Source organism: Centropristis striata, chromosome 20 (genome assembly GCF_030273125.1).
Source record: "Centropristis striata isolate RG_2023a ecotype Rhode Island chromosome 20, C.striata_1.0, whole genome shotgun sequence".
Classification (NCBI taxonomy): Eukaryota; Metazoa; Chordata; class Actinopteri; order Perciformes; family Serranidae; genus Centropristis; species Centropristis striata.
In genome coordinates this window covers 24,996,572-25,008,923 of record NC_081536.1, presented here as the reverse complement: position 1 = coordinate 25,008,923, position 12,352 = coordinate 24,996,572, and the positions used below count along the sequence as shown (strand labels likewise).

At 37.6% G+C, this 12,352-nt stretch overlaps 1 protein-coding gene across 1 annotated transcript; it reads right to left on the bottom strand.

The window, feature by feature from the left end:
* Window positions 1-3,412: 3,412 nt before the first annotated feature.
* LOC131993938 (uncharacterized) lies at window positions 3,413-11,183 on the bottom strand. Its single transcript, XM_059360016.1, has 9 exons — window positions 11,120-11,183; window positions 8,061-8,212; window positions 7,560-7,764; window positions 7,072-7,158; window positions 6,554-6,804; window positions 5,374-5,502; window positions 5,080-5,220; window positions 3,847-3,919; window positions 3,413-3,630 (listed from the first exon to the last, which is right to left on the bottom strand). Exons 1-9 carry the CDS (start codon window positions 11,181-11,183, stop codon window positions 3,413-3,415), a joined length of 1,320 nt encoding a protein of 439 aa, XP_059215999.1.
* Window positions 11,184-12,352: the final 1,169 nt, after the last annotated feature.

Genomic DNA, 12,352 nt, shown 5'->3' with positions numbered 1-12,352 from the left:
TGTTGTCATTACAAAACTTAATTTATGTTATTATTTTTTCTTTCATAGAATCCTGACCTGTAAATGTAATATAACACCCTATGTTTATCTTTGACACACATAATAATGTGATTAATAAATTAAAAAGTGAAATTTAATTCCATGAAACTGAAATAAATAACTTTAAAAAACCTGAAACTCAGTGTTGGAAAGCTTGAGGTCCAATTTAAAACATGTTTTCCATGATTGAAACATGATTGTTTTTTAGGGTGTTGTATTTTAGTTTTTGTTCTTCACCAACTGCAAAAATAATTTCACAGTGATGATGTGAAACACTTCATACTAGAGTAAATGTACTAAATTACTTTCCATTAATGTAGGTCAGTAGGCCTACACTGGAAAAACAAGCAAACAAACAAAAAGGCACAGTCACTTTAATATTGAAGGAAGCGTTGGCTAAATTCCGTTTTTTTCGCTGCTAACTATATCTGACTTGACACAGGTTTGGTTGAAATGAAGACAACGCCCCCTTCTAACAGCATGTGCCAGCAAAACACAGAGCTGCAGCTATCACACACCTCTTTACACTTCTTGTTTTGTTAATATTATACTCATATCTCATATTACACAGATTATTTCCAAACTGAACACTACCACTTCATTGTAGATTTTACTACTGTAAGATGCTTACTACCCAGTTTAGTGTATATCCAGAGCAGTTACAAAAACCCATCTACAGTTTTAATTAACCTACCAGTGTCACTGCAAGCCAGACTGGGATTTATCAATGGTGGATGGATCAAATTATTTAATTCATCAACATTCTTATGCATGCAAATCAGTTTTAATGACTTCTACCAGCATCAAAATTAAGAGTAATGCTGGTTGATTCTTTGAACTTTTAGGTGGGGTGGCTTTTTAAAGTGGTTCCAAACAGGTCAGAAACTATGATAAACCTTCTGTTTTTGGCACAGTACTTTATTGTAGCCATTGTCTTCTTTGAAATCTAATATGCTGGAGTACAGTGCTAAGAACAAAAAATGTCAGTGACCAAAGACTAAAAACTCTACAACATGCAGCTGGCCTCAAAGGCTATTTTCAATCAAAATACTCACCAGAACCTTGTATAAATTCACTTTGCAGTGTGCTGGTGTGGGTGTAAATTTTGTGAGCTGGGATTAAATACAAAGAAATGTTTTAACTAAAAGTATATCAGGATTTTTATTTATGTTTGTGTGTTAAAGATTTCAGATAGAGAAGTTTTGTTCAAATAGGCCTATACAGTATGTTCTGTGTAAATCTGGCCTAGATTGAGGCAGGTAGTGGTACTGATCTTAATCTGTTCTCATACATATCTATTTCAGATGGCGTATTGTTGTGCATGGTGGTATTGACGGCTTTAGTCGTTTGATTGTATACTTGAGTGCCGCCACCAACAATCGTGCAGCAACAGTCCTAAAAAGCTTTCTGGAAGCTGTCAATGTCTATGGTGTGCCATCACGTGTGAGGTCAGATTAAGGCGGGGAAAACGTTGATGTTGCACGGTACATGGTGGCTAATAGAGGACTGAACAGGAATTCACACATTGCTGGCAGGAGTGTCCATAACCAAAGGTATTTGGGAGTGTTGTCATACACCAACAGTAGGTAAAATATTAGGTAAAGGTATTTTCCCTGTATGTTGTGTTTTTGTTCATTGTAGGTAGAATAAATAGTTTTTCCTTTATACCCATTAGAATCGAAAGGCTCTGGAGAGACGTTTATGTGGGAGTGCTTGATCTCTTCTACACCATCTTTACCAACCTTGAGAGAGAAGGCCTTCTCAATCCTGACAGTGAAATTCATCTCTATGCTCTGCACTGGTGCTTTGTGCCCCACATACAGAAGCACCTTCAGTTTTTCCAGCGTGGCTGGAACTGCCACAGACTACGCACTGAGGGCAACCAATCACCGCTGCAACTGTGGACTCGCCATGAGCATGATGCGCAGCAGGGCCCCATACAGGTTTGAATTTATTCAGTAATTCTGTTTTACTTTAACTTTTAATTTCCTACAAGGAATATTGTCAACATTATTTCCACTTTATGTTCATTATAAAGTGCATGTATCAGTAGCAAAATGTAACTAATAGTGGCCTATTGTTCAGCAAATAAATGTAATGGATTTATACTGACTGTCATTGGCACTTTCAACACAATAAGGTATTGCTACAATGTTGTGGTCAAACAAGGAGCAGTGATTCAGAGAGGAAATTATACATCTTAGCTCTCAAAATTAATGTATTGGCTCTTGGAAATTGTAGTCAAGCTCTTTCTGATGCCAAAGCTGTTTTTGAGGCATATATTCAAACTAGGTTCTGTAAAATGAATGAATATGGCTTACAGTTCTGTAGACATATTTACCATAAAAATCTTTAACACTTTGATATTGATTGACCCTTTATCCTACCCTTTAACCTTAGCTCTTGCAATTGCAGGTTGACATGGAGTTTGGAGTTGACTGGAATGGACCGTGTGGTCACCGTCAGCCTGGTGTTGTGGTACCTGAAGTTCAGCTGCAGCGCTCACTGACTGACCAGGAAGTTGGAAGTCTACCAGATCCCGATGGCCCTCTGTCCAATGTGTTAGATGTCTATGTACAAAGTGTGAGCTTATTATCAGAAATGCTCCAATAGATCCATATTGCTCAAGTTCTGATAAAGAAGCTGGTATTATGGTTTAGCAGTTCTGATATCTGTTGAATCACATTCTTATTTGCCAAACACATCTTTGTTTCAGGTGTCACAAAATGATTTCTTTTAAGTAAAAAGAATGGTTATGACAGCATTTTTATTTCATACCAGATGTCATAAAACTTGCTGCATTGTACAATATGACTGCAAACAAACACTTTTTGCAATAAGCAATTTATGTCTATTACTATTAATGAACTTTTTTTTTCAACCATTAAGTTTAAAAATTGAAAACCATTATGGTTATGTAACAGAGTCTTGTATGAGAAACTGTCCTGTAGTTATCAAGATAACTTGTTTTGAAGTATTCATTTCACATGTGATTGGAGACTTAGTCTCTGAATCAGAAGGCTCCAGAAACTGCAACATGCATCCTGTTCCAGAACAATACCACAAATAAAGAACAGCAACAACTCAATTTGTCTCTGTAACAGTCTCCTGAGCTTTTTGTTTTGAACAATTGTGAACAGTGAGATTAAACCTAAAAGACAATGGTATAGACATGAAGCAAATAACAAATATGCTTCACCACATCATACGTATGCAGACCTTTTTACTGCACCAGTGTTACATACACTGGCAGAACTAGGCACTAGTTGATATCACTCTTTCAAATATTTTTATGCTGCAATCCAAATTTTGTTGCTGGCGATGCAATACAACAAATGTACACTAAGGTGTACACTGATATATTGATGTGTCCTTAGACCATTCCAAACCCAGTGTCAGTGCTGCAAATAGCAGCAAGAATGTCTCTTTCAAAGTTAGAGTACTCATTGTAATGTCCTGGAAGTTTAAGCAGGTGGAAGCAGGTGGAAGACCTGGGGAAGTTGCTCTCCACCACGTTAACATCCAAGTGTCTGGGCAGCACATTCCACCCTATCCAGAACTCCAGGAGTTTCCCAAGGATGCTTGGAGACGCTACCAAAATAGAGTGTCAACATTTATTTTATTGCCTGAAATTATTTTGTATCATCAATCATAAATTAAGTTGAAAAAAGAACATAATTTTACTTAATTTGTGCTTTGGGTTATTCATGTAGCTGATAATCCACAGGTAATAAAAAAGTAGAGGAATCAAAGCCTTATGTTTTTGACTAACATTCATTTATTTGCATTGGAATCCTGTGATCCTACATGTATCCTCCAAAGAGACATCACTGTCTTCATCCTCATCCTGTGTTGGCCATTTTATCTTTTCCAAGACCATCTGACAGATAATTTTTTCAAATCAGTTAACACTTGTTTTTCCCATTTTCTAAATCATCCATCAGTTTTTGATTGGTTTCCTTCTTTTAAGGCAGCAATTAGTATCAGTTAATTTAATTTGAAAATCAACTTGCAAGGGCTTAACCCTTAAGTGTTCTTGGGGATATTTCCAGCCACCCTGTTGTTTATTTTTTAAGCCATTTTAGCTGTGTTGAATGACTATAGCTCAAATTTTCCAGAACATTTAAAAAAAAATGTTTTAAAAAATTGAAATCTCAGTACTTTAATTAAGCCTAAAATGGCTCTGCTATCAAAATCCAGCCTTAAACTTCCCTAGCGCCAAAACATGCCCCATTGAAACCCATTAAAACCATTCATTTTGATCCCACGTTTTTCCTAACATAAATTAATGCATTCCTTGATGTTAAGGTTTCATTATGGAGCTCTGGCTTTCAACTTGTAATTTTTCTATTTGTCCACCAGGTGGCGTGATTTTTTCCCCATTTAAAGCATGCAGCATTTCCTACTGTTTTCTGCCAGGGAAGTGTGTCTGCTATTGATGTTATTGATGTTATTGACCCATCTCAGGGCCTAATAATAAAAATTAGCAAATACTCATTGAAATGTATTCTATGGAAATTATGTTAGTTAGTTTGTTTTTTGGATGAAAAACAGTGGGGTTACATAAAATGATTGGCATATAAAGGGTTAATAACCAAAAAAAATAACAATAATTTTTTGATATGTATGTTTCAGGCTGAAGTAGTTCTAAAAGACTGATGTGTTTAAAGTCGAAAAAAATAGGAATATATACTATTTTTATAGCAGTTTATGGGAACATGGCACGTTTTGGCTTTAGGAACATCCACGGCGTAAATAAGTTAAGAAAACTCAAGGGTTAAGGACAACCATGTTTTTGCAGTAGCTACTCACTCATGCAGTGATATAATGTAGGATTAACTTTAAAAAAGAAGAAAAAGTGATCAAATGCTGACTTGTTATTTGCAAAAGGTTGCCATCTCTCCAGGTTAATGTTTGTTGTAATAAACTGAAACAAATCACTTTCAGAAAAAACTTTTAGAAAATAAACGTAATTCCTGGGAAGGTAATTCTTATGAGTTAGGAGGAGTGAATTTTTACTTAGCAGCATGAGTCACTTACCCTTGGTGTGCACTGTAAATCAGATGCGCTTGGAAAGAGAAGGGGAATTGTGTCTTTCCTCTCAGTTAGCAAAGGCCAGATCAGTGTCTCTTTTAAACCCCTTCGTAACTGTTTGACTTGTCTGGAGGTTCTTCCAAGTACCTGCAAAATATTTGCATCAAAATAGAAAAGCCAAGCAGAATTACAAATCTTCTACAGATAGCCCTATTAGTATTAATAACCTCATCAACATCCATCTGTGTATCTCAGAAAAAAAGTCAAAATGTAGTGAGCTATTTAGTACAGAATACTCACAGCATGGAAGAGCAGTTTGTCAAGCAGCCATCTCCTGTTCTTAGATGTGAATAGAGGCAAATCCCAGGACAGTGCCAACTCATTGATCATGTGCTTTTCTTCGGATGATAATTCTGCTGTACCCTCAAGCTAATAATGACAATTAGAATTAATTTTAATTAAAAGTCTTGACCTCATTACTTGCATAAGTATTCATATATGATACAACAAACAGGGATAGGACAACTTATTGATAATTAGCAATCATGCAGTTGACACCACCCACTGGTCTGAAACGGGGTTTCTGCATAGACTGTAAAAGTGAAGCCAAAACATTTGGATCACGCCGTAGTGGCTGGCTGGAGTATAGGTCATAAGCCCCACCCTCTCCATGTTAGCAGATGGGACATGGGCCAAAACTAAAATATCAAAGTACATGTCAAAATGTTTCTCAAAGATGGTTTCTGTCATTTTTTTATCACACTGATGTTTGTTCAAGTGTTCATTTTTCTGATAAGTTTGGTTTTTATTAGTTATTTTATGCTATAAAAACAGACTGAAATGTCATGATTGACAGCTGTGAATGACTCACTACTGTGCAGACTCTGGCTCCAAAATGACACGATAGCGGCACTCATACCTGGAATATTTTGGCTTCACTTATGTACAGTGGGAGAAAGTTGAGCCATGTCGTCAATCTTTATATACAGCCTATGGTCTGAAACCACATGCCAAATTATTTTCATTTCACTTGTCATCAATATGTTAGTAGTCAGTAACTGCTCAAAAAAACACATTTTACATGACATGGGTTTAGGGGGTTATGTTTTATCTACAGGGGTATTTAGGTAGTCAACAAAGAGACATAAAATACCTGACACATAAAACTGTGTTATAATTGTAATTACAATAATTTTCTGGAGGTTTACATTGCAGGGGTCAAATTGTATATTTGAGGATAACAGGAGGGTTAAAGAGATTCCTTCAACTCCTTTAGCACTCCCTGCTGGTGCAAATTGAAACTATATGATGTGATTGTGGAAGTATCTATAAAGTTGATCAAGTTGAACTACCAGTATTTAAACTGAATGAATTGATTATAAAAATATATTTATTTTTTTCCCTGACATCAAATATTGTTTTTATCGCCTTAGCCCCAATTTATATCAATAAAATCATACTTGAAAAAAATGGATCGTACCAACTTGATTTTCTCACGGATATCAAGGTCAGCACAGTCCAAAATATCGATTGTGGCTTCTTCTGGGGATCCACCAAAGAGCACATGCAGGATAGCTGGGCTCAGTCCACCAAGGCATGGCCCATCATGTAGAAATGAATGACCGATCATTCGACCAGCAACAACAAAGAAGTCACTCTCCAAAAGGATATGGGAAGTGGAGGGAATACGATGATCTTGTTCCCCCTCGAAAAGAAGAGTTCCCCCTGGCACTTGAATAAAAAGAGAAAACTCAAAGCATATAGATAGTATTGTAAAGGACATAGATATTTAACTGTAATACAGCATTAGTAATGGAAATATCAATCAGCCACTGAATATTCTGGTTGATCTTGTAGAAACCTAAAGGTTCACAGCAGCTACATTCACATTTAGGATACGTTTAGTATTCTCTGGGTAAGCGTAAAGGTCTGGGAAGACAGATCTGTTTTCAGTCTGGAACTGGTACCAACCACACACCAAAGTAAATATTTACTTACCAAAATTGATCTCAAAACCATACTGAACTTTTGACATGACGGTTGCAAGGAAATGGCGAGTCACACCATCACCAATTGCTGGATCTCCTGAAAAAGCAAAACACATGGTACTGACATCAGTTAAAAGAAAATTGTAAAAATATGTATATTTTTTATCTTTAGTTTTGTATGTGTAAGCAATTTACCCTGAAGTGTGCATGTCAAGGGGCAAGCCCACTCAACATTAGCCATCTTATAAAAAGAGAGGAGCGCCCTTTCCCTGTCCACTGCACTGTCTTGAAGATCCATGGTAAGACTTAAAGGTTTTCCAGTTGCGTGCTGACTTAGAATGGCTTCTTTGAATCTCTTTGCTGCCTCTGTGGAATTTGGCGCAACTTGCCAATCTAAAAGTAGTTGTTCAAATGTTCAAATTACTACTGGATCAATTAATATACAGAGAGCAACAAGTTATTGAAATAAATTATGTAATGTTTGATTATGTAACAAACCAGGTAAGCCTCTTTCTTCAACGGGATCTAGATCAGCTATCTCAGGAGCAGGCACACATCCCTGAGGTGGCACCGAGTAGTTTGAGTTGTTGGCCCTTGTTGTCTCCCTCCCCTGTGGTCTCGTCAACATGCTGACAAATCTACCTTCACTTCGGGAGGAGTTGGCACTCTCTGTGGCAACCTCAACCTCTACCTCACCACTGCTCTGTGATGGTCTTGAGTAAAAAGAGGTAATTTTTGTTAGTTTGGCTAGTATATTTTATATTACATAACACACTCACAAAAACACTGCACTGGTCGACTGTCCTATGAACAAGATAATTTTAAAATTCAACAAAAGCAATAACTATGTGATTGTCATTCACAGTCTGCATTTTTAAAATGGGAACACCAGTTGAAAAGTGAGGAACTTACAGGGTCCAGATTCAGGTTCCTTTGGAGTGGACGTATGAAAATAGTGGCATGACCAATCTGGGTTTGGGGATCTTTCAAGTGTCTTACATGATAACCCTCATTGGGACAGGGGATGAGGCTCAGGTTACGACTGCGTGTTGTTCCAGAGATTTTGAGCAACTCAAATCCACCCCCTAGTCTGAGTTTTGGATAGGCTTTACACAGAAATTCTTTGAATTCGTTTGCATCAGTATGGCTACCTGAAAAGAGAAGATAATAATAAACTAACAGGTCTAACATAGAAATTACTTAATTTTTTTGGAAAACATTTGGAGCGTTATTAAGACAAGTTTTTGACAAGCATGTCATGGCTGGTACCAACGGATTCCTCAGTTTTTCTAATTTCATGATATAATGTTAACAATATCCTCATGCTAGCTTTAAATTTGAGCCCTCTACAGCCTCTGAAAGACAAAGTGCCGGACGGCGAAGAGGCAAGCAATCTCAATTCGGATTAATTCAGTTTGAATCACAAAATCATATACACTACTAGAAATACACTGACAGGACACACGTGTGTCAGTCATAGACTGTATGGTGTGAATAGTCATCATGATGTCTGACATACCTTGAAATGTAAGACGTTTTTCTCCTAAACCAGCTGCAGCAAGCCTGTCTTTGGCGTTTCGGTCGGGGACTAAGCCGGCGTTTTTGTCCACAAGACAGCAGAATAAATGTGTGTAGGAATGAAGTTGGGCGGGCCCAGCAACGGATCGCCGTCTTGCTGTCCTTGTCCCTCCCTTGTATGGCCCAAACAGTCTTGAAACCTCGGCTAGGATCAAGTGAAGAGGACATGCTCAACATTAGAAAATAAAATAAAATAAATAATAAAAATAATTATAAAAATTAAAAATTAATAATAAATATAAAAAGATTGCAGGGGAAATATGTTGGTTAATGTTAGCATCGCACACTATAGCAATGTGATCTGTTAAAGCTAATGCACAGCGTCTCTGAATAAATCCTCATTGGCGATAGTAGTTTTGTCCATAGATGGGATTCAGAATAAAAAACTTCACTGTAGAAACCTACTGTCCACTGGGTGTCTGGGTGTCATGCTATGTGACGGCGGAGGTGGCGAGCTTGGCGCGTTAACGTTAGAAGTACTCGGTGCTGTAAAGAAAATCATAGTAGTAGTGAAAAGTAGTGAAGTAGTGAAAATCATATAGGTGCCAAGTTCAATAATTATTAAGCTCAACAACTTCAGTTTCTAGCTATACTTGTTACAGGCTTAAATAGAAGAAACTCACAATTTCTTGATTACATACGATTACACACGGGAGACTCAACTGTGGCCGCCATTGCTAACTGCACAACATCAGCAGCTGATCAAAACAAAGCAGCATGGCTAATTATCATAAACATAGCATCTTGAATTAACCGGCATTGCTAACTGTGCACAGAGTGTCCGGTGCTTGTTGTAAACAAACAAAGATCACTAAGTAAACACCTCCTGTAGCAGCAGCACTTACACACTGTACTGTGTAGGGGTATCTGGTTCAGATACACATTGCCTCCATTAGGGGTACCAAAATATTTAGAGGTAAAAGCTAATTTAGGTCAATTTTGCTATCGGAAATTGACTAAATTAATATTTAATACTTTAAATGAATTAAAGTTACTCGATGGGGCACCACCTATTCACTTAGGAATAGGAAAAGATAGCAGATCATAGTTAATCAGTCTCATAAAGTTAACAAATTATCAATTTGGAACATTGATTATTAATTATGAATATAATTATAATCGAATTACCTTATTAATATTTAGTAACGGTTGAAGGAATTTTGAGTTCTTTCCATAGCAGAGGTTAGCAAATCATTCATTCATGTGCAACATTAAAGGGAGAAGCATATTAATCCAAAAACATATTTATTCTAAATAAAGCAAAGCAAACAGAACACACAATAACTAATCTAAAAGACTATTTACAGTGGAAATGTGGTTGAGAAAGAATGTGTAACAAAATGGCGGCCGAAAGGCGGTCATTTAAATAAATCAAAATGGCGGAAGCCCTTTTGTTCTTGAAGAACAATAGACCATGCGGCCTTGAAGGTCTATGTGTTGTTGGAAGCCAGATTAAAAGTATATTTCATGTGGATTAGTGTGTGAGCAAATCAAATGAGTTATAGTTAGTTTACATGTACAACTTGAGATATGTAGAGCAACATTAATCATACAACTTCAAATGATCTAACTACACAAAATATCCCAACAAATATACTTAAACACACAACAGATCAACACCATTGATTAAAACTTAACAAACTTGTTCTTGCTTACTAACTGCCCAGTACTATACCACAGAGTCCAGAGTTGAAAGGGGAAAGCCGCACTCCTTTTGAGGAAGAATCTGGTTCCTGGTTGGGTTTTGGTGGTTGTAGCGTTGTTTGCTGTTGGCTCCAGAAGCTTGGTGAGGGTCTCTGTGATTATGTCCAGTATAGATCACAGGCAGGAAACTTAGAAGCGTTGTGGTGGGCCCACTTGGTTTGGGGCCTCACCGGCCTTCTCTTAGAGCTGGAGACAGAGGGAAGTCTGATCTTCCTCCTGGAAGATCAGACCAGGACAGCAGGCATGCTGTTCCTCAGGGAGTTGAGAAGGGAAGAGCAGAAGGGGTGGCTGCAGGACACTTTTGTGTCTCAACCTGGAAGTTGTATTTCCTGTTGGTATCAGCCAATGAGACGCCTTTAGGTATCTCCAGATACCTGTGGGGGTGGGGGTCGTTTGTCTTTGTTTGGAGGGGGACAAAGAACGACCTCCATCTTGAAGCATGGAGAGAATTTGTTGATAATTCTCACTGCATTCAGTCTTTAATCCAAATGAAACTTGTGGAATAGCTGTGAGCCCTACAACTGCTACAGAGCTAACTGTTAGCATATTAGCAGGACTGTGCCGCTTCGATTGGTTCTTACTCTTCTTAACGAGCTGCCAGCCCCTGCTACGTTATCCTGGCTTTTTGCTGCTTGCCCCCCTCCTTTACTTCCCCGACAGGTCACAAACATAGTGAAGTAGTGAAAATCATATAGGTGCCAAGTTCAATAATTATTAAGCTCAACAACTTCAGTTTCTAGCTATACTTGTTACAGGCTTAAACAGAAGAAACTCACAATTTTCAAGCTGGTCAGCCACATCCCGCAGCAGGTCTGCCAGCGGCCTCCCGGTCGAGGCCATTACGCTAATTGGAGCTGGTTTGCAACATTACAGGGAGGAAGCCTTGTGATCGGGAATCGTTTGCTTTTGTCTGGCTCTCCGATTTGACCAATCATGCTGTTGACTGAGGTTAGGACCTCCTACCTCATTTACATATGGACACAGAAATACAGAAATAAATAAATGTAGAAATGTAGAAATAAATAAATGTAGAAATGTAGAAATAAATATAAAGCATTTATACATTTATTTTTGCATGTATTTATTTATTCATTTATTTCAGCATTTATTTATTTATTTATGCATTTATTTACATATTTATTTATGCATTTATTTATACATTTATTTATGCATTGATTTATTTATTTATTTATTTATACTTAAGTCATTTTTAGTCCTCCATAGGCTTCCATGCTCAGGCACGGAGATTGCCGCCTAAGGAAAGTCAAACATCTACAGAACAACTAATGAGCAGATGTCAAAGCCCCGCCCATAATGTTTGATTGACAGCTGATCTCTGCAGAGAAGAAATGCCACAACGATGAGCTCTCAGCAACAAACATGGAAAGAAATCAGTTTAAAGGTCCCTTATTGTAGAAAAACACCAGTTACAAGTCTTGTGATTATAAAGCAGGTGCAGTTGCAATAAAAATACTGTGAAAATATATTTTCTGACTGCTTCCTAAAAATCTGTCACTCAAAGAAGCTGCTCCTATAGGATACGGCAGTATACACATTATCGTGTCCGACTCTAAATGTGCAACCTGTAAGTGAACCAGTAATATATTTCATGTTTGAGTCAGAGGGAAGCATCATCAGGCTCTAACATGTAAAGTCTGACAACATCTTCCTCAGCGGTGGCCATCGTCTTTTTGCATTCACCGGTGAGTTTAATCTGCAAACCGTTAACTGTGGTTAGCCTGGCCGGGTGTCACTCAAGACTGTCAGCCAATCAGAAGAAAGGCTCATGAATATTAATGAGACATGATCTGAGCTGCTGGAGCTGCAGAAGGAGGCTGAGAGAGCAGATGAACAACTGAACTCAGGTGGTTTTAGCACATAAAACTACAAATTTACCCTCTTATAGATATAAAAACTTCAAATAAAACACCACAAAGGTGAACAAAATGGGAGCTTTTAGAGTTAAAACACATTTTTACCTGCTGTCCCTTTGGTTATTTGAGTTTACA